Below are 23,875 nucleotides of genomic sequence, written 5' to 3'. Positions count from 1 at the left end.
GTAGTGCTACTAATATAATAAAAAAAAAGTAAAATAGCTTTAGCAATCAGTATGCAAATTGATATTAGGTGAAAAATTATATTTATAAATCAGTTGAAGAATCTAGTCTTGTTTGAAGAAACTATAAAAGAAACCTATTTACTGTAAGAAAAATAAAGAGGAATGGGCGAGAGCGAGACAGAGCAGACGGCAGATAAGTGCCACTTCATCCTACATCACCGTGCTTTTTTTCTATCTGTGTGTGATGTGCATGTGTGTGTTAACTTTGCACTCTAGCAGTGCATTTTTATCAGTTCTGCTGAGGGTTGCCACTCATCCATTATAATAAGGAACATTTCTTTTGGGGGAAAAAAAGAGGTTTTGTTTCAGATTAAACATTGCTTGTCTTGGCCTCTACTGTGGAACTGAAAAAGTAGCTCGTCCATCCAGGGCTCACGGTTAAGAACAGTGTCCCTTTTGCCCCCTTGTGTAATTGGAAGAGCTTATAGGGAGCTAAAATTTTGCCCTCTGCTCCTTGTTAAAGATCCACTTGTAAAAGCGCTCAAGCGTGGATGCAGCACATTGCAGCTCAACGTTCCCAGACAATGATATAGATTTGCTCTACAAAAGAACAATCGAAATGGTTGTCACAAATTTGTCCATTGTCACCCAGTCGCTATCATTTCTCTGTTAATTGCCATCATTGTAATACAATATTAGATGCTCTACACTGTAGTGGGACTGTTGATAGAGGGGCGATGGCAGCTCAAATTTCTTCTCGACCATGACCTTTGTCTGTCATAATGATAAAAATGATAATAATAATGTGATTCTTCATTGATCCCTGTAGGTATTTATCTTTTTTTAACCTCTTTTACCTCCTCTACAATGGAGGGTTGGTGCAGATCCAGCTACAGACTGGTACCGCTTTAAGAAGGCAGAGATTCAGACTCTTGCTCAGAAACACTTCAAGAAAACAGATGGTTGCCAGCAAGGGGACTTGGGGCCCTCCAGTTGAATAGTGATCTTTGCTCAATATGGGATTCTTTTCTTTCAGAGTGCATATTTGAATTTTATTTATTGTGACTCCAGAGATTCGAGTTGTCCCAGTAGACAGTCATATATATTGTTACCTGGCAGTTAGTGCCGCACAATTAATCTAATTTAATCTAATTGCAACATCAGCGTGCACAATTATATAACAAAGACTGTGATTTAATTAAAGAGGCTAGATAATGCTTTTTGTGATCTGGTGTTTAAAAAATGTTTCTGTAAAGGTGATTGTCAATATGACACATAAGCCCTTTTCAGACATGGGACACTTCACATCAGTCAGTTAGACATTATTAGACATTAAAACTTCCCATGACCACGAGACAGTATGTGTGTGATATCTGCCAGACACGCAAAATGATTTAAGCTGAGGTCAAAGTTAACCAGTGAGAAGTGTGGTGGGAAAAACAATCGGATTCTAAAGAGTCAGTATCCCAAATTGAGGTGTTCGTTAGATTTTATACCACAGATGCTGCTAGCTGGTCAAAAACAAAGCTGTACAAAGCTGGCCAATTTTTGTATTTCAGTTTACAAACATTTTTTGTAAACCAGTAGTTTATGTGGTTTTGTTGACGTATATGATATTAAACCTGGTGTCTATTCATTAATGTGGCTGCTGGCCACACTTGTGCCATGTTGGAACTAACAGATATGTTAGGTTAGACCTAGAACTCTTGCGCCACAACTTTACTGAAAAAGGACCAGGTTGGGCATTAAGACGTGAAGCTGACACGCTCAAATGCTGCCGTATTAACTTTAAGCAGTGATTGATTAAAAGACCTATAGTTAAAAGCCCAAAGCTTTATGTGAACCTATGTTCACATGCTCTCTTTAAGTCCAGGTCTCTGTGTGATCTATCAGCTCGGGTGTGATCAGTTTTTCCTCTACACACATAAAAGGTACGACCATAGGTAGATCTCTGGAAAAGATCATAAGGAAGACTTATGAAAGCTGGTCAGTCACAGCAAAGTGGGCTTGGGGAAGGTGTGCCTTAAACACACGGGAGCTAAAATAAATCGTTTGACTACCTCAACCAGATGAGCTGCCACAGAGCAATTGAAAGATAAAAAAGAAAAAAAAAAGTCCTTGTTTTATGAAAAACCAACCGTATAAAGCATATGCTTTCGTTAAACAGCAGCTAGCATGTCTGTTCTGGAATAAAGGGGACAGGGAGCATCTGCAGCAGCTTTGGGAGTCATTATTATCCAAAACATTAAATGGATGCAGGTAACTTGTTGAAACTTGTTATATTTGCTCCATCAAGTGTAGTAAAGTTTTTGAGTGTGTGTTGCTGAGCTTCTCATTTTTTTTTGCCCCATGTTCGTGGATCTGTTACACTAACATTAGTGTGCTGGTGATGGGGTCAGAGTATTACAACATCCTCCACCATCGCCTTAGATGTAGGAAGTTACAGACCCATTTTTTGACAGCGGTAAATCTAACAAAAGTTTTCTCTTCTGTGGCTGTGGCTCCTTGACTATCTGTGTTCACTGTGTGGAAGGCAGCAGCATGTTCAGCATGACTGATCAGTAGCCAAAAGAAAGTGTGGATGATCAATCAGCAGCTATAAATAGGTGTGAATGAGCTTTGAAACAATGAGCAACTACTTATTGCCATTGTTTTTCCTAGTAAAAAGTTAAATTCAACTTGACTGTTTGGGTGATTTAAAGTGTTTTAAACTAGTTTTATTTTTATATTGCACATTGCAATGTTCTCCACCATCCTAAATATGTGTAACATATTACATCACACTACTGCTCGCTCAAGTTGAATATTGCAGTTTTAAATTAGTTAAGAGATGATTTTGGAAAGCATTACTTCTTATATAATATTGCAGGTCTCATGTACTAACTTAATATCTTTCAGCACATTACAATTGTCATGTCAGCATGCACAGTTTAATTTTAAATGACACAATTAATACTGCAGCCATGTAGTTTATCCCAAATATGTAAGCGGTTTTTTGCAGTTGGCACATATTGACAAGAGTGTTTTGAAAGCCATTGGAAATGGTCTTCTCTTTTTAAGCATTGCTTACCATTCAAACAGCACACACTGTGCCTTGGTGTTGGTTTTGTAAGGTAAAAGGGAAGTTCCCAGCAAGTGTAATGGATGAAGGCAAAAACGAAACCTTTGTGAACCCCATACAACAAGCGAAAACCCCGCCGGATGCCAGCACAAAAACAGAGCCCAGAGTCTCAACAAAAAAATGGGCATAACCAGTCCCAGGTCACTATCTGTGGCTCGGGTCTCTGTTCTTTTGGCATCAGATATGATCTATATCTGTGTCATCCCCAAATTGCAGGACCGCTCCTTTGCTAGCCTTTAGCTTTGAGCTGAATGGAAATGTGCATTTGACACCTTTCTAAATCACTGTCATAATTCATTTCCAGAGCTCTTAAATCTCCCCCTGCACCCTCTGCTGTTTTTCTGTCCAATTCCCCTTTATTGGTACCTGTAATACATAATTCATGAATCTATTTTTTTTTCTTCTTTTTTGAGTTTTCATGTATGTTCCTGGGGTTGTTCAAAACATATGGGTTGCACTTGAACTGAAGTTTAATTTCATGCTATGTGACAGGGACTGGATATGTCTTTTATCCTCGGGATGTTAGACCAGGTTGATATAGAGCATCACTTTCACATTGCTCCTAAGCTGACTGCCCACATGCAGGTTTTTGCACTTAAATCTATCTCCATCACACCTCACACTTTCTGGTTTTTATCAAATTCTCACTTCAAAATTAGCACAAGCACACTCAAATAGTATGCTGTGCTGAGGTTCATCTAGAGTCATCTGACATATGCGGCTTAGCTTCATTGCTTTGAAATTAGTTACACCACATTCTTTAGCATATCAGTACACCCCTTCAATATGCTTTAAGTTTGTAGTGTGTACGACTTGTAGTGATCTGTTAGCAGAAGTGGAATGTAGCTTTCAAATCTATGCTTTTATTAGTTGCATTTTTGTTCAGCTTAGAATGATGCTTTTATATGTACATTAGGAGCAAAGCCTCCTTTTCACAGTTTGTCACATTTTTCTACAGTTTCTATGAAGTAGAAATTAGTCGTTTTTATGTTGAAGCAGCTGCTTGAATCTTTTTGCTGGTCTGTTGTCCAGATAGAATTTGTTTTACGGGACACATTTGAAACACACCAATCACATTCCAATAACTGTCTCTCTCTAATTCTCAATACCGAGGCTGACGAAATAATGACTACCTACAAATCCCTTTAACTGTTTTTTAAACCGTGATAATTAAGCAAAAATAACTGTTATGAGGTAAATGACAGAAATACATCTTTCACATTACAAAGTAACAAATCTTCTATAAACGAAGCTTTTGTTTCTTTTTTGCATGATATGGCCCACTACATGTTTGATTATCGCCAAAATATTGTTTACTTACGTTTTCAAGAAGGCACAACAGTGACACACTCAGATAACTATAATTGTAACTTTATACGTGATACGAGACACTTAATTTCTGTTACCATGTAGTGATTGTTACTGCTAATGCTGTTGGTGTCCTTTACATTAAAAGGACTCACTTTTCAAAAACACCAGGTGGCTCTTATTAACAGCCACGGGAAGAAATCTCTTGTCACTGAACTTTGCAGTTGCAGATGATGACATGACAGCTGGTGGACATTGTAGTGTCTCTCACACTTGATACAGAGGGGTGAGGTGTGGCAGGTGTTGCCTAACCATAACTAATGAACCCGACTCTGCATTTTACTTTTCAAGCACTTTACAGTGTTGCTTCTCATTCACCCTTTCACACACACTCAAACACTGAGGCTGGTACAAGCTGCTCACCTGACCCACCAGGAGCAACTTCAGTTTAGTGCCTTGCCCATAGACACTGTGACATGTCCAAAGACAGGTCCATGGATGACTACTTCCTACCAGCTGACCTCAAACTGACCTGAGTTAATATGTAGTTAAAGATGCTCCGCTCAAACATTTATTTCACATACCAACCCACCCACATGCATTCACTGCCTGCCAGTACTGGAAAGTTTAAATTGGTACTGCCACTAGTACTTGCACTGCACTGCCACTGTCACTGTTAGTACTACTACAGCTAATACTGCTGTGAGTGTTGTTGGGAATATTGTGTAATATCAACGTTAGTCATGTTATCATGTATTTGTTGAATTGGTTCAATACGAAAGATATCACAATTTTTGTTCTTGTTTTAGACGGCACCTTTTTTTTGTAGCGGAACAAGAGCCTCACAAGCATTGTTACACAATTGTTTAATGGATATACAATTTTAGCTAATACCTGCATATTAAAATTGCAAAATGGGATTCACAGAAAGGGATCAAAACAAACAAACAAACAAAAAAAAAAGCATGTCTGTATTGACTCACTGCCATCTGAATTGTAAATAACAGTTAAATTGCTGGAAAGCCAACAATTCACACACCTAATATTCTCCTGTCAGCCCTTGTTTTAGGACGAGGTTATTTGACGCAGAAGTGTTTGCTGAAGGTTTAGTTAAAGAGCTGCCCAGCCTTCTGCCCCCTGACTGTATTCTACCAGCCTCCTCTTTTTAAGTGGTCATGGACTATTCCAGTGCATTCCACGCTGAAATAGACTTTTGCGCTTTTCTTCATTGTCACAAAAGGCCAGGCACTTCGCTGAAGTTCCCATTCCCCTTTTACATAGTGATAAGACAGCCATTATCCTTTGAACCTTTCTTTTCACCAAGCCGGGAGAAAAGGAAGAGTGAAAGAGAGGGAGGAGGAGGACAGAGAAAGATTTCTTCCCTGAGGTGAGCCTGGCCTCACCTCTGTGTGGTGGGCTTTTTTGTGAGCAGTGAAGAGGTCCTTAACCTTCTATCAGATGGAGGCACACAGTTGTGTTCTGCTTGAATAACTACATTGAAAAGCCCTGAAGCACAGGAGATGGTTCTATAGACACTGCAAGTGGCAAAAAGAGAGAGAGACAGAGTGAGAGAGACAGACACTAGACTGTGTTGTATGACCTGCTGGAGTGTGACCCTCGCATGATGTGCACATTCTTTGTTAAAGTGCCCATCAGTGCATCACTGTGAATCTATGTTTTTTGTTGTATGGGTCTCTATGACTGGTTGCTCCTCCTCTAATAATGTCACAACAAAACAGTCACATAATGCACTTTTTAAATAGGCATCACTTCAGTTTACAAATCATCAGTCCCTGCTCTCAAACTGCAACAGCAATACTACACATATTTGTAGTATACATATTTGAATGTCATACTGGGCTCATGGTACTTGGCGGCTAATGATACTGGAAGATGTTTCCATAATTCAAACCAATCCGATTTCATTTTTCCCCTCCACTGTTGCCTAGGGGCTTGCTCTAAGGGGGGCATTGTTGGGTTTTCTCTATACATCTTTATAGTCTTGCCTTGAGATGACTTTGTTGTGAATTGGCGCTATCTAAATAAAGTTGACTTGAATTGAATGTGGTTCACAAGATAACTTGTGAAGGTTTAAGGAAAACAGTAAATGTAGTTATACTTACCCAATAGAACAAACGTGTTACACACAGACAGAAATTACAAATTGTGTTATGTTGTGTCCATTATTTTTGGTGGTGCTCGCGGGTATCATTTTACATTTTGATGAGTTTTATCACAGCACCCGATCAATCAGAGTAGACTTGACAAAATTGTTACAAATTAATCTCTGTCATAACAGTTATGTTTGAAGGAGGCCCATCCATTTCTTTGATTCTTGGATAAAAAAAGCATTTTTCTCGGCTGGCCATTTTGTATACACTTTCCACTAATGCATTCAGCAGCGACTCTTTTGGCTGTTTCAATATTACTGATGTTATATGACAGAAGTCAAATGCTATAAATTTCCGTCTCCCATGTAAATGATCACAGGCTGTCAGCCACGCTTGTCAAATTAAACGTTTACCGTAGCTGGTAAACATGCCATTCCATCTTTGCTCGGCAGTGGAGCTTTCACGCTGTCAAAAGTGGAGACGTTATAACTGCTTCGAGTGTTCCAGCCAGTAAAAAAAAAAAAAAAAAAAAAAGATTTGAATCAAAGTTTTCCCACATTGTAAATATCTGACTAGGTACTGAACGTAAAGAATGTAGAAAACGGTTCCGAAATTTGTTCATGTTCTTTAAACTCAAGTAATAAAATCATAAACCTCTGTACTACTAATTCTCAATTATCTCAATTCTTGTTACGTTAATGTAGTTTTCATTAGATGGCCTGGGTAGGATACACAACATTATGAAAACTGCTGATGTAGGTGATATTTCTTGGCAGCTTTTCTACAGTATGTTTTCCCACCACACGGTTCTTGGATAGCACATTGTTCAAAGAAACTGAAACGTCGTTATTTTTCCTGCCTTTTATTTTGTATTTCTCTGCTGTGTCAACAAAGGATATAGTTCAGGGAAATAAATGACTTTGTTAGTGGTTGTTCTAGAACTTGGTGACATGGGGAAATAAAATGATCATCAATATATATTTAAAGTCATTATTCCTAAAGATGCTGACAGACCTTTCTGAACTAAAAGTGTTTTACTGTTGTTGCTCTAACATCCGCCACCATCTCTCCTCCTTGTATTTGTTGTGTTTGTGTTTAAGAACCAGTTCGATGTATTTTCACCCTGTGTTGGTTCAGGTTTCTGACAGAACTCACAGATGACTGATTCACGTCTGATTAGTTTCTGAGCCATTTCCACACAGCGAAGAAAGCTCTTCCAAGGTGTGAGCTGGGTTCTGTACATGGAGTCGTGTGAAATGCTCGTGTTAACGACACACATACAAACACTTGGATCAGTTTCACTATATGACAAATGTTATCATGAAGATGAATAATCGATAATATTTACTTTATGAAGATATGATATCAGACATCATTGTAACATTGGTAGACTTGTACAAAAATCATTTTTTTTAAGTTTTGCTTAGTAAATGAAGCTTTAGTTGTTTATTCAAGACAATTGATGGAGCGATTCCTACCACTTAAGCCAGGCATCACAATTTGCACTGCTCACTGGCACAGGATGCCCACCTGCTGCACCACACATCCAATGCATCCTTTGTAATAAGGTGGTTAAAGGCAGCGTGTCTCCTCACGCAACATTTGTTTCTGTGCCGAAGTGGCATTTGAACAAATAACCAATGACCAGCTAGGATGTATGTTCTGTATTTGCATGAAAACAAGGGAAAGCAGACGACCTTTACGGAAAACATTGATTTACCAACTGTAAACGACGCAGCCTTTCTTACCATTTTGACATATGGCTACTTCAAATCAAGGATATGTCTAATAACAAGTGGTACTTGCATTGTTAATACTATGGTCCGTTCTTGTCCGCTGATTCGCTAAGCTGAACAGCCAATCGGGTTCTGGTTCCATGCCCACTTTGCATACTCTTACAGGGATGGACAATACTGGGGCTGTATTCACATCATGATGGGTGACTTTAATGTGTTACATGGAAATGTAGGTGCACCATCTATATAGGTTACATCAATGCCATTTCATTTTAACTAGCTATATTTAGCACTGTGGAAATATTATGGGGAGGTGCAAATAAAGTGCCTGAATATCGCATGTGGCCTGTGAGCCTTGCAGTGAGTAACCAGCTTCTACAAGCTGTGCCAACGTCTTGTGTGCCAAATGTGTGGCAAGAGGGTGGCATGAGCAGTGTGCCAGCGCCAGTCTGCCTGGCTGCCAGGCACTTCTCTTTATCCAATCAGACAGTTCGGCTTGAGTGAGACCCCATTCTTGTCTCTCCCCATCTCTTCCCGAAGCTTTGTCACCCTCCCATAAAAACACAAACTCAATCTTGTGCACGCATCTTTTCCCCCTGCAAAGCATCAAGTCTCCTCGGTACACTGTTACACTTACCTAGAGACCATAACCGTGGAGCAAATGGTGCAGAGTGTTCCTTTTTTGTTTCTGTCTGCTGCTGCTGCTGCTGCTCTACCCCTGTGTCCTTTTTATTTTTCTCCCAAGATAAAAATCACAGGCTAAATGAGCATGCCTCAGTCTGTTTTTTAAACATTTTTTTTTTCCGTTCGAGGAGGAAGAGTGTGTCTAGAGATCTGTTTTTCGAGGATGTGTTAAGAAAAAAAAATGCTGTCTGTGTGTGGCTTTATTGGACATGATGAGGAATGATATTATGGTGGATGCTGTTGGCGCTGCGGCCGGGAGATGAGGAAGGATCCCATTTGTCTCACACTCGCTTAGTGTAATGTGTCTATCTGTCACTCTCCCCAAGACTGGACATTGGTGTTCATCAAAATAAACATATTGTCCACACATTCCTATGTTTTTTTCCTGCTTGCAGTTAATGTTAATTTGCTCTCCTAATGCTATTTCCACTCTTATCTTTGCCACGTTGAATCCAGACAATACTGCTATTGAGATTGTTAGTAATCCTATTTTGGAAGAGAGGGGAAAAAAAATACAGGTATGTCAGGCTCATGACACGCCATCACAGGTCAACGATGGACCTGGGGCACGTTAACCTGACAGTGATCATATGACCACAGACTTCAGAGGTTTCAGAGGAGAGTGGAAAGAAAGAAGTGTAATGAAGCAAGAATACGTATTGTAAGAGTAATTAAGCTAATGTCAGTACTTGTATTGTGTCTTCCAGGTTGATGACGCCATGCTTATGTTTGATAAGACTACTAACAGACATAGAGGTAAGTGCACTACTCCTGTTCTCCTTTCTCCATTTTTGCTTGTCTTTCTGAAAGGTGAGAAAATAGTCATTTTATGTCCTTTCCCCATGAGATAACACCGAACAGTTCCATTTCACATGATATTAGGTGTACCATCTGTTCAACAATGGGACCGTGTCAAAGTAATCAATAAGCTGGTACGGTGTTTAGAATGTTTGAGCATTAGATGGTGTGTGTGTGTGTGTGTGTGCGTGTGAGAGAGTCTGTGATGATGCTGGGGTGAGTGTTTCAGAGAGGTGCTTAAAGGGTGTAAAGATTGTGAAACGGTGGGTGCTGTGCAGTCAGATAACAGCATCAGATAAGGTCGGGGAGAGGCACTGACTTTATCGCTCTCTCTCATCGACTCCTTATCTTAGATGAAGGGGACATTTCTTTCCTAAGCAGAGGACTTTCCAAAGACAGGTTTCCTCCCACTGCCACAATGCAGTGTTTTGTTTACGCTCACAGGCCCGACTTAGTCTCCAGTAAGAACATTCCGGGCTTTTACTTATCGTAAGCCCCTGTACGATGGCTGTTATTGGCTATGAACGCTCACATAGGTTTTTTTTTTAAAGGAACCTTTAGGAGACAGACTGTCCCTTCCTGTGTATGTGTCTATGTATTATTGTGTGTATGAGCAGTCGACAGGCTCTGACAGGTATTTCCCAGAGAAAAAAAGCGGAGACACTTCACTGTTTGTCACACCAGTCAGCTCACATGTAGGCAGAGCTGGAATCTCAACATCTCACTGAACCGGGCTGAGCAATGTTTCGCCAAATAGATGTATGGTTTTTTTTGTTTGTTTGTTTGTTTTTTGTTTTTGTTTTGTTTTCAGCAAGCGATTCATATCTCAACCTGTATAAATGTTTAAACGCAGATGGTTTGGATTGACCTGCTTTATGGTTTTGTTCAAACTCCCCCTTTTTCTAGTGTATGTGTGTGTTTGCTCTACACGTGTGTGTACGCTGTGCAGACGAAATCTTTGAGTCTGGTAAACAGTTTCTAAGCGTGGAACACGGAACTATAGTGGAAGTGATCTATGGCTTTGAGGGGATTTTGATCTGTAGTGACACAACCCAGTGTGAGGTCTACTTTGAGACGAAGGCTTTTTTATCTCACTCTCTCTCATTTCTCGGTCTTCTCTCTCTCCTGTCTGCTGCACTGCCAGCCTTCTGTGAAAGAGGATGGGCGCCACGCTTAGGGGGTGTGTTAAGCATTTGCCTTTGGGCAGCAAAATGCCCTTCAAATGAAGACAATGATGGCGAAACAGCCTCCGTGGCAATTTTTCTGATGACAACGGACATATTTATATTGAGTGTGACACTGAGGCAGGTGCAGTCCTTCCTGCGGTTCCTGTTTCTTCCAACTGGCAGTTTGATATTTAGTTCCAGTGGGAATTTGAAACAGTAGATATTTGCTGCTTTCATCCTAAAAACACAATAGGTTTTCCAGGTGAATTGCATAGAATTTAGAGACCCATATGAAAGTTTGAATAATTCATCAGAGCCATCGGTGTGATTGTGTAATATTAATGGTTCAGCAGCCCCGTGACCACAAAGGAAAGGACACTGAATAAATTATCAGTGAAACCACTGTCTGCACCCACTTTACCAATACATACCAATCCAGTGAGGGGCATCTGAATTTTACATATTAAAAACCATTTTGAAAAGCAACAAAGAACCCCGAATGTTCTACAGAGGCAGGAATTTGTTTCTGAGGCAAAACAAGGGAGGAGGCAAATCACATTTACCTCAACATTCGTGAGGTTATAAAAATAATATTTGTACAAACTTACAGTATGTAAATAATCCTTAGTAAAAAAATGAAAGAACTGGCTTTCACATAATGTAAGTTAAAGGTGATCTCTTGTTAGGCTTGCTGAGGCTCACAAAATGACTTCACTTTATTTTATATAAATGTTATCTCAGTGCCCTTTTATTTTTCCCATTAACCTTTTTTTTTTTTTTTTTTTTTTTTTTGTACATTACTATAACGCATTGTATTTTGTTTGGAAGAGTTTATTGTGTGTGAGATGCATGATCAGCTCTTGATTATAGGTGTGTTTTCTTTGGGGCTGTGGTGAATTGGATAGAGGACAAACGTCACACTCCACTAGTAGCAGCATTGTCCTTCAGATCGTCCCTGTGAGGCTGACAAAACGACAGCCAGAGGAGACATCCTCTACCGTCTCCTTTTCTCTGCACTTTTTTTTTTTTTTTTATTCTCTATCTCTCTCAGTCACTCAGTCTTATTCTTTCTTCCTTTTCTTTTACACAGTTAACACTATTTCTGTCCTACATCATTCTCACCACCCTGCCTGTCTTCTCCGTCTCGCCGCTTCTCTCGTCTTTCTCTCTCTCTTGCTAGAGGAAACTCTCTGTAAGCAAAGCTCCCCACAAAGGCACACGCCGCACACCATCTCCTTGGCATTTAGAGGAGTAGAATACGGCCAATTGTGTTGGAAATTGAACTCTCTAAAGCCTGCCTTCCCACAGCAGCAGTTCATTGTGGGTGAGTTCAGTGTCTTTGGTGAGCAGCTTGGGCTATCCAGAGGTTGATGCCAGAGGGCGCCTATTGTTCCACGTTTTACTGCAGTGTCCCCACCACGCCTCACTTCAACCTTTCTTTCTTCTGCTCATACTCATTTTGTAACAGAAAAGGAAAAAAAGAGGTGATTAGGTATATTTTATAGTTCTATTTCTCTCTTTTACTTTTTTCAAACCGTTATTTCGGTTTGCTTTATTTATCAGTTCATGTATTCCAGATAATAGTATGCAAGTGTTCTCTCTGTGACAAGGCCATGAGCCCAGCAGTCACTGGTTACACATACCAGTTATCATTCCCAACACCCTCAACATGCCACCTTTGGATGCTTGGAAGCTTTTGGAATAGCTCTGAGTCAGAATCATTCTGTCAGCCTGTGGGCCACTCCTGTCCCACAAGCTGACATATAATCTGTAGTTTAAAATTTTACTTTGTCAAACACAATTGGTTGTGCTAAGGAGAGTGTTTGCTGAGGTGAGAAAAATAGCATCTTCAATAAGACGGACACAGTGTTGATGATGAATGAGTGGCAAGTATCATTATCTGCCAAAGCAACTGGGTTTAATTTGCAAGTAAAGGTGTAGGAGTAGATTTTTTTGTTCTTATCTACAGCGAAGTAGCTGTTTGGCTCAGTTCAGACCCTGGCTACAGAGAACCTGTTTAACCAATGACTTATTAACAGATTAAATGTTCATTAGTGACAGCTGAAAAGACCTAGTGCCTGGGACATTTGTTATTTAAACCAGTAAGTGCGAGAATCAAGTGGCTAAAAATACTTACTAAACTAATCTGAAAAGCTGAATTTTATTCACACAGAGATTTGTTATATGATAAATAGAGTCAGAGTTTACCCAATCCACGTTTGGCATTTCTCTGAACTGAGTCACTCTTCAGTTTGTACAAATAAATTTTGACATTCACAATAATTATTCTCTAATGCAGCAACGTTCAGCATTGTAGAGCCTGCTGGGAAGGAGAAAACTAGCAGGTCCAGACAGATGAAACACATTCGGGTTTAGTATAGCACGATTACATTTGAACCAACTTTAGTTATTTATTTAAAAAAAAAAAAAAAAAAAAAAAGCCCAGATCTGTACTGATTCCAATTCTTCAGATTACACTGGAATATATCTATTGGGTTTCCTGTTTCCTGCAAACAGTGAATGATGCCGCGGATTATTAAAACAGAAAACATAATTTATAAATGTCCCAAAAGCTTATATATGGAAATTTTTCTTATTTGGAATGAAATGAGGTTGAGGGAGGGCTGTGGCATTACCATTTAAAAGCATACCGTGTGTCACTTTTAGTAGCCATCGCTGGCAGTTACCTAATGTAAACACGCAGGGTTTCACTCCTGAGAATCCTGTTGATCCAGAATTTATCCATTTTTTATTTTGTCATGTAATAATTCTCTTTATACCAAATGTGTTTTGTTTTTTGTCTTTTTGGTGTAAATTTACCGTTAGGTGACTAAGGGATGAATTAGGTGATAGTTTCACAATAAAACATGGTAAAAGTTTTGATTCTTAGCTTTTCAGTTTCAAATGTTATTATTGAAACTGCCATTGGTTGCCGGGCTCTCCTTTGCTCCCACTGAAGGGGTAAATGGCCTGTGTCCATCGTCACGTTAGCAACAATCTCCCAGACACACGGACATCCCCACTTTACCATAGTTCTACGTGCAGAGCTGTATGTTCTGGATGCCGACTCATAGAAATTCTACTGAGATAATGCCGGTACCAGCTCCCTCAACAGTTCCGGTACACAGTGAGCTGCAGCTTTAACCATTACATGGCTCTGTTTCACCAAGAAATGCATAGAGAGATAAAGCTTGTAGTTAGAATGTGAATATTAACACTTGCACGATTACTGCTGCCTGCAGAATTTGGAGGGACTTGCTACTCCTGCTGCAGTTTGCTAAAGGCGCGTGCAACTCCTAGTCTGTGAGTACTAAATTTGTTTTGCATTTTGATTTAAATATTGTCTCCAGGTAATTCCTTATATTAGCTACTGTCAGTAGGACAAACATTAAGGTTTGTATATTTTTACTTGCTGTAAAAATGTCACGCATACACAAGACTTGTTGGTTTCATAAATTAACCATTCATAGCTGGCACCTTAATATATGAGGAGAATAAATACAGGCATATTATAGTAGTGTGACCTTCACTTTTGTGGCTTGACTTTTGTGCAACAAAACACCCCGTACTAGTAACATTTTAGAGGTCTGGTACCAGTACAGGCTGAGGAGTAAAAAGAAATTAACTTATTCTTTATTTGCTATATATCAATGTTTAGCCTCAGTGCAGGTGCTATAGCTTTCTTCTTAATACTCCTTTGCATTTATGTATTCAATGCGACACACATTGTGAGTGAAAATTTGTGTATTCGTACTTTTCAAACCTCAGCACATTTGACCAATAATATGATAATAATCTGACTTTGATAATTATGGTCACTATAAATGTGATTTTCTCTAGTATTACCACATTATACATTTCCATATTTCCAAATTTCCAGAGTTTATAGTTCAGTTGTCTAACAGCTTTAAACTTTTAACTATTTCTAAACTGAAACTCTAAAGGCATGTCTAACACAGAGCCTTGGCCATTTTCATTACACAGCCTTACACACACAGTAGTGGGAGCTGTTCAACTCCGAAACTGGCATTTATTTGTGCAGTTGAAGGCACACAAACAACTTTTCATGTTGATCTTCTCAGAACCGCTCATTTGTTTCGGGTCATTTTCCACCCCATTCCTCAGTGCACATCTCACTGATGATGTCGCTCAGAAACCCTTATAATTAGCCTCCCTTCTCTGCCACGTTACCACTCATTTCATCAGTGCATCTCTGTAGCATAATTCCACACACATAATCCACACAGGACCTTTTCACAGAAACAATATCGTATATGGTATAGGTATATGCCGATCTGATCATTTGATTATTCACGAGCAGCTTCTGAGCAGCATGCTAATCCACGTGAATCCTAAAGAAATTAGTATATGAAATGCAAATTAGTACATTGAAATCCCAACGGTAATTTACACTCTTTATAATTTAAGTAGCTGATTAATTGAGTCAAAAGTGCAGACTACAGAGATTGTTTGATTCATGCACTGGAAAAACTTGCACTGCTAAAAACCAGTGTCAGACCTGCAGTTTTCAAGTGTTTATTCTTCAACAAGTTCTTAGTTAATTACTCAGAGCCAAAATATTGAAGGTGGCACCTATGTACGTCTATTTCCGGTGATAAACATGTTCTCTCACACCTTTTTAATTACACCATTAGGAAAGGTGATGAAATCCAAGAGTAACTTTCTTTCATATTGTTTTACAGTAGTTTGTAACCAGACAGCACCCATTAGTGTAACTTTATAATGACTGTGTGACTGATTGTAAGACAAATTTCTTCTTTATTTAAATGATGCAAGTAATAGTAATGTTCAACAGTGTTGGGGACCAGGATGAAGAAATGGAGGCTAAGTTGCCTCAGTCACAGGGCTGCTTTGTATTAGAGAGCCACTGAGCGAGGCAGATATTAGAAGACATGTTCCTGTAGAAGAAGAAGGTTCGTGCTTTTGTGTGAGGATGGGACCAAAGCGTGTGTGTGTATTTGTGCATAGGCCTTTTTTCTGTGGGCTTAAAGGGCTGGTTTTCTTCTTGCCAGACAAACAGAAGACTGCATTGTGTGTGTCTGTAATCTCTTTACCTGGATTGGCAGCAAAGCTAGCAAGTGCAGCTCCCAGTGTGGAATTGGCACTGAGGAGTCAATGTCACACTGAGCAAGCCACCTTCTAAACAACCAAAAAAATGGTTGTGTCTCTTTGTGGCTCTGTGTGTGGATAACAGCGTGCACTTTTTCTGTTTCTTTGTTTGCTTTTTTATTTATTTTTTTTTAATCAGTGTATTGTGTGCCCAAGTCTACGGATAAGCCACACTTTCCAACTTTCTAACAATATCACATTATTAGTTAATGGTTGTGGTTTTTGTGTGTGTTTGTCACAATTTCCAAACTATTCTTTGGAGAGCAAAAGTCTTTGTGGTATTAGGTGTCATTATACACCAACTATTTGACATAAATTTGCCTCTCCCGCCTCACTGGGTGAGAAGAATAAAATAATTGGCCTAATTATCTTTCATCTCTGTGGCATATTACATTCATTTTTTTCTTATGCAGACTGCCAGTATGAGTCCTGTAACCTGGGAAGCAGAGCTGTGCCTCCACAGGTTAACTGTTGCTCCCTGAAAAACCCCGGTGTTTGACGTCACCACAATGCCTCATCAGCCACCGATGCTAGGGATTGAACATGGCCGACTGAGCAGAGGATGTCTGTCTGCAAAGTGATTGCTGGCTCATTGACTGAGTAGGAGAAAAGGGGGAAAGGGCAGTAGGAAAATGGAACAAGTACAGTTAGCGAAGAAAAGGGAAGAAAAAGAAGAGGGTGGAAATAAGGTGGACTGAGAAAAGAAAAGCAAGAACAGTAGAATGAAGGCATGGTGTGAGAGAAAAAGTGAAGGAAACAGAGAAAAAGGAGAGTGGCTCAGTGTGAAACCTCGCCCTGCTGGCTCCTTTGGCTGGAAGCTGCTGCCGATGGCTTCAAAAGAGCGCCAGGCAGTCTAGGCCTCCGCTTCTAGCAATTAGAGATCACTCCAGCGGATGCCTCCTGGCCAGCCTGCAAATCCCTCAAAAATACCCTCTGATTACTACTGTAGGACACAGGCTGTTTACCAAATGGATCTAGCACTACTGAGAGCGAGGTTTGATAATGCCTTCTTTTATTCAGGCAAGAGAGGGAGCGGGGTCATTTGAGTTTTAAAGATGGCGCGACGTCAGAGACGAATTTCCACCGAGAGAAGAAAAAGTTAACCATTCTTTAAATTCTCATCCAAACAGCTCAGCAAGAAAATGCCCAATGCTGTTACGAGCGAATAAAACCTATTTGGACAGAACTCAAATGCAGTGTCTTTTCGCCAGCACTTTTATGAGAGGCTAGGTCTTCTTTGAATATGCTCCACTGCCAATCCCTTTTTAAATAACTGAATGCCTGTTGGTTCCAAGGGAGTTGTAGTGTTTACAGATTCCAGCTCCTTGCTGCTCCGTGACTACAGTGCAGCAGCACTGATGCAGAGTAAAACAGTCAGTCACTGTGCCTGACTTAACTGATTGACACAGCATTTTCATCAAGTGGAATCACATAATCCTGCACTTTTACTACTGTTGCTCCAGCTTCCCAACATGAACTGACAGATTCCTCATTGTATTCTCTCACCTTGACAGACCTGATATTAGCGATTAGTGTGAATGTCATTTAAATGGCAGAGCTAATCATACGCTGTGGGTCTACCTCCACCTGAGGGGCCCCTCGCCTGGTCTAATCACAGTGACAAAGGAAATTATGTGTTTAGCCACTCTTAATAACTGGTCTAGCTCATCAGTTCCTAGGCGGGCTGGCTTTGTCGCCCACCTTTGCCTCACCAGGGAGGCGTAACATGAAACAGAGAGCCTGGCCTCTGGTCCTACTTTTCCTCTACAAAATGTTTGTTGTGGTCTGCAGCCTGACGTCAGCGACCCAGCAGACTCACCCCTAAATCAACACCAGCATTACAGTAGTAGCTAGTTTTCTGCGATGAGCCCGAAGAGACTTGGTTGACAGTTTTGCGATTAAACGGTGCAGAGTCCTCCTCTTCTTGTCACCTGTTTTCCCCCTGCCCTATTGCTGACATCTGTCCCTCTGTCGATGTTGTTTTTTAGCCGGTATTGTGCGTCAGAGGCTTGATAGCTTTGGTTTTAAATTAGAGTCTGCTGTGCTGGCCCAGCAAAAGCATTGGAAGGGGAAGGAGGATGAAGGCAGGAGATTGTGGAAGAAATCCTGGGGTTTTAATCTCTTCCCCGTGTTTATCTCACCACCAGGAGACAAACCATGTGCCATTAAAAACATCAGCAACTCCCACTGGTTGCCTGCACGGTCGCGCCTCTGAAGACATTTGAAGGACAAAATGAAAGGGACAAAAACTGTGCAGAAAGGTCCATGATAGGCATGGTCTTACTTTATGCATGTAGTGTAAACGCCACATTGAGTTTGATTTTCTTGCATATACAGTATATCTCCACGCAGACAGAGTTTGTTGTGCATGCAGCGAGTTCACACTTTATATTTGCGGTGTAAATTCTCTGTCTTAAAAGCAGAGAGGAGCATATTTGAACAAAAAAAATAAGCAAACATCTTTGGCCTCAGCCGCCACGGGGAATCAGTCTCTTCAGGAAATGAAAACGCTACCTTGGAATTGTCATCATATTGAGAGTTAACCAACCTTTGACCTTGCATTACCCCACAGCTTCTCTATTTGTGACCCGCTGAATGCTCCTAGAAAGTGAAACCATTGGGGAGGATCTACTGCTCACATCATCATTCTCAGAACACCTAATAGTGGATTTACCAAGGTTAAACCTCCTGTGAGATTGCAGCCACCGTGACCTGGAATACTGAGTCCGCATCCACTCCTGCACAAATACGCACACACTCACAAACACAAAATGTAAGACATGCTTGTGAGAGACACATATAGGTACACGTTGTTGTTTTTTTATCACATTCTTCAGGGATTAGCTTACCTTAATATTGATAACGTATAGATATAACAAAGTCAAGACATTACAAGAAAGGCTGAGCAAGAGCTTCATAAATCTACAGAAATATTGTTATTGCATCTGATGTGCATGAGACAAAGACAGACAGGGGTTTGTTAAACCTTTCCTCTGCATTGTGTTTACAGCCTGATTGGTGCCTACCCAGGCATCTTACAGCTGAGCACATGGCCATGAGGGAATTAGCTGTGTCTGCTGTGCAGTGTTAGTAAAATGTATCCATTCTTGTCTTCGTGACATTTTTTAAACATACTGATCACACGGTTGTGTTTGCTATAGCTATCGCATGTTTGAATACTAAATCATTTTCAGAGATTTAAATAGATGTAGATTTTTACCAGTTTGATACATACAGCATACCAGAAATTACTCACTAGATCAAACACTAAGAAAGGTGTGGTTGCTTTAGTGTACTGTAGATACTGTGCCATAAACTGTAAGAAATATGTGTTATTATACTTCCCAGTTCTGTGTAATGATAGTTAGACCTTACTCTTCATAGCTTTTGGAGCATAGGCGATTAACTTAACGTGTGAAAGTACATAGACTAAACGGTATAAATTCAATTCAATTCAATTCAACTTTATTTATATAGCGCCAATTTACAACAAAGTCATCTCAAGGCACTTTACAGAATAAAGTCCAGACTACACAAGTATGTTGAAGTAACCCAACAAATCCCCCTTGAGCAAGCCCTAGGCAACAGTGGAGAGGAAAAACTCCCTTTAATGGGAGAAACCTCCAGCAGAGCCAGGCTCAGGGTGGGCGGCCATCTGCCTTGACGGGTTGGGGTGAGTGGAAAGTGGAGAAAGAAAAGAAAAGAGCAATGAAAAGCAACAACAAAAAGCAACAACAACAAAAAAAAAAGCAACAACAAAGCATTGTACAGGTTGTAGGACACAGAATTAATGGCATACAGTGGTGACAAATAAAATGTATAGAGAAAAGCTAGTTAGGGTTGAGTGAGGATTTTTAACTATAAGCTTTATCAAAAAGGAAAGTTTTAAGCCTAGTCTTAAAAGTAGAGAGGGTGTCTGCTCCCCGAATTTGGATTGGAAGCTGGTTCCACAGGAGAGGAGCTTGATAGCTAAAGGCTCTGCCTCCCATTCTACTTTTGCAAACTCTGGGAACCACAAGTAGTCCAGTATTTTGGGATCGAAGTGGTCTAATCGGGCGATACAGGACTATGAGATCTTTTAAATATGATGGAGCTTGACCATTAAGAGCTTTGTATGTAAGAAGCAGGGTTTTGAACTCTATTCTAAATTTTAAATCTGTAGTGTCGTTTGAAAGTTTTCAAACCCTAACACTACATAAAGGGGACCCAACACAAAATGACACTTATTCTAGCATGTGACAAAAGTATTTGGACCTGTGTATTCAGTATCTTGCGTTACTAATAGGTTCTAATAAACACTTCTGGTACAGATGTTTCTGTAATGTGGTATGGACAGTAACAATTTGGCCTACAGTGTGCTTCAACCTAAAGGGATATTTAGGGTCTTCCAGCTTTAACTCAGAGATGCTGTTTGATGCTTCAGGTCCTTCCAAAACATTTCTATAGGATTAAGGTCACGACTTTGCCTCAGCCAATCCAAAACATTACACTTATTCTGCTTTACCCATTCATTGGTAGAGTCACTTGCATCTTGTCTTGTCTTGCTACATGATCGTCCTTTAGTTGATGTATGGATTATTTTCTATTTTATCATTTTACAGTCCTTCAAAATCTGTACAATTTGCTTGTACAACTTTGAATTTGTAGGCCCATCAAATGATAGCAAACTGCCTGGGTTCAGAGGCAGCAAGGCAGGCCAAAGTCATGATACAGCCCCGTACTGTGATGTTTCTACATCTATTTTGCGATGCAGTAATCCCACGATGTCATGGCCAAACATAACAATTCTCATTCAAGTCAAAAAGTTAGTGTAGCTCTGACATTCACATCATTGTTGTTCAATCTTCTCCTGTGGGTGAACTCAATAACATTGATACTAGTCAGTTCAAGACAGACTTTTAGTTTCCTAGACGTTGCCCCATTTCCTGTTGACCTCACCGACTATTACGTCTTTCTCCTGATGTGTTCTTGGTTTGTCAACCACCTGTTATAACAGTGTTCAGTGTTACAATCTGACTGACTATCGACGGGTTGAGCCAAATTCTTTTGTAACAAATTCCAACCGTTTCCTGGTAAGCATAAACAACTATTCCTCCAAGGTCCTCAGAAATCTCCATTAAGCCCTTGTATAAAACTGTCTAGATGCTGACCTGTTGTCAAGATTATAATTTCATAGCAAAGATCCAGATTTCCCTTCATTAAATAAGGCAGGATGTCTCAGACTCGCGCCTGATCTCATTGATTGAAACATCTGACTCTCATTTCTTTATGAAATAAATTTACAATCCTAGAGGTTCCCATACTTTTAACACACTCACAAATGTAAGATTGGATCATTTTACTTTCCTCGTTTACTTTACCTGGTTTGTTTAACTGTTTCTTTTAGCAGCTTGACTAACAATCTGAACACATTTTAGGTCATATTTACAGTATTAATAATAAAGAAAATTCTACATTGGTAAGTGGTGTTTTACTGAAACAAACAAAATGTTCCTGCACTTTAAGAAAATATTTGTCTTGAATTTTAATATGATTGCATCGTACATTTTGTATTGTTTTAGTTTCAGTGTAACTTTTGTATAAGCAGTGCAGTATAATTTTTAAAGTTAGGACTTACTATCAAGTTACACAACTGCTTTGAAGTTGGTGTATTTTCTTTTTTGTCTCTCTTAAGTGTAATGGTGGTCAGAGTACACCAACCCACACAGCTGAAAATCACAATCAGCAGCTGAGCCACAGCAATCACTTCTCACAAAAAGATTTCAAGATGAATTAGATTACATCACTTTCATTCCAGGCATCTAATCTTAGATTAAAGTAAAAAAGAACAATCTCCGCTTTCTTTCTTACATTTTCTTTTTGTTCAAATTCTTTGGGCTTTGAAGGTCAAACCGAGTGTCTAATGTCATTTTAAGTGTTTAACCAACACGGCAGTCATCCCCTATATCCCACCTCCACTCTGTGCTGGCATGCTGTCATGGTGTTTGATGTTTATTTGACCAACTTTTACCATGTTGGCACTACTTGCAGCTGATTGACCTCCCACATCCCTGCTGGTTTACCACTTAAACACTTGTAGGAGGCTCTTTTGAAGTGGAAAGGCTTATTATACAGAAGCAGCCAAAACAATCATAGCACTGCAGGGTACATCCTGACTGCTACAGTTGCCAGACAAGATAGACTTGCTTTTGTTATATGTATTTGTAAAAAGGAGGAAAAAAAGGGCAATTTTGTCTGCCGTCATGAACAATGAAGCATTAATAATAACCAGCAACTCCAAACGGGCACATGGTGTCTGACCCAATATTCACCAGCAGCCTTCATACTGCTTCATGTATTTGTAAGAACTAGGAACTTGACATGTCTGAAACAACGTAACACACATAAACCATTATATGTCCCATTTCGTCCGACAGACAATGAACATACATTTGAATATGGTGAGCTCCTTTACATCACAAGTGACATGCTATGTTCATGTGCTCCCCCAGCACACAGCTGCTGTGATGACCTGTGATAGTCGCTCCTGGGTGCTTTGTGTTTGTCTGTGTGTGAGTGAACAGGCCTTTACATTGTAATAAGGGTTACCTAGCCAAGCGCAAGTGTCAGAGTGAAGATGCCTGGCTCATTAGGTTCCATGGCAGGATAATATATGAACAGTGCTTGTGAATGTTCACACAGATACAACGAGTGAGCAAGGAGGGAAGAGGGGAGCAGCCATTGTTTTTTTTTCTTTCACTCTTTCTCTTTCCACTGCCTCTCCCTCGTCTACCTCCTCCTCCTCCTCCTCTTCTTCTTGCTTCCAGTTTCCTCTTTGTGTGTGCACGCCCGGGAGGATATTTAGGCTCCCTGGTCACATTATGCCCTGTTCTTTGATGCAGAGCTGCCACTCCATGGATTTATACCATTTATTCATAAATTAATTTATTTATTGGTTTATTAAATTTAATTCATTGCGTCTTGCATGATGCTTGTTTTGCAGCTCTGTTGCTCGATTGACAGGTTGCCAGTCATGGTAAGATTCCATATCCCACTGGCGTCATGCAGCAGCACGTTGCTAATTGAGTTGAATGCGTAGCTCGTCTCTCCTGAGTGAATCCATCTGTCGCAGTCTTGTCATCATTTTGTTTGCACTTGACAGGTTCCAAGTCGGTCTTTGTGTGTTTAACTGTGCGCTTCAGTGTAGGTGCACGGTGTGTTTTTAGTTATGCGGGGTTGTGTGTGTGTGTCTCTGTGTGTGTAGTACAACCCCATATAAAATGGGTGGCTGCCTGGGGCCCATTCTCTGAATTGTGTGACTTGCCGCACTGTAAAGTCCCACTGAGAACAAGCCCTCAGCCAACCACCCATTTATGTGACATGGGCCACCACAGACATTGATTCTGACATACACACAAAAAGGCAAACACCACCTCACAGTGGATGTGGACAAACATATTGCACAATGATCTGCAGTAAATGTGGCTTCTGGGTTGACATCTGACATCATTAGGGCTTTTCTTTTAGCTAATGCCACTTTCCCTCATAGCTGTAAGAGACCTTGACATGTCAGGCCATCAGTAGTTCATGAGGCTATAAAGAAATACACATGGGTTGATGATATGATTAATGAACCCTGTGCCCTGTTGCTTGTGTTTAGGTTTTGACAGTAAGTAAACTTAAAAGACAGTGTGTCTGTGTGATGTTCGCTCTCCATCAGTAGATAGATGACGTCTACAGTGGATTTTAGCAGCCGCACCTTCATCACAGTCTTTCATCACTGCTGCCAGTCCCCTCTCTGCTTCCCTCTCTGTTCTCTCAAACTTGTGTGTGTGTGTGTGT

At 40.2% G+C, this 23,875-nt stretch overlaps 1 protein-coding gene across 14 annotated transcripts in view; it reads left to right on the top strand.

Moving 5' to 3' along the window:
- Positions 1-23,875, top strand: part of LOC137108899 (RNA-binding protein Musashi homolog 2) — a 220,982-nt gene that overhangs the window by 115,206 nt on the left and 81,901 nt on the right. For all 14 annotated transcript variants that reach the window (XM_067494000.1, XM_067494003.1, XM_067494001.1 and 11 more), the window contains one exon: positions 9,668-9,716. In XM_067494000.1, the coding sequence (XP_067350101.1) occupies positions 9,668-9,716 (49 nt within the window). The remainder of the gene's footprint in view (positions 1-9,667; positions 9,717-23,875) is intronic.

The sequence above is a fragment of the Channa argus genome, chromosome 24, assembly GCF_033026475.1.
Source record: "Channa argus isolate prfri chromosome 24, Channa argus male v1.0, whole genome shotgun sequence".
Lineage (NCBI taxonomy): Eukaryota > Metazoa > Chordata > Actinopteri > Anabantiformes > Channidae > Channa > Channa argus.
Note: the sequence above shows the minus strand (reverse complement) of the source record. Positions and strands in the feature narration are given on the sequence as shown.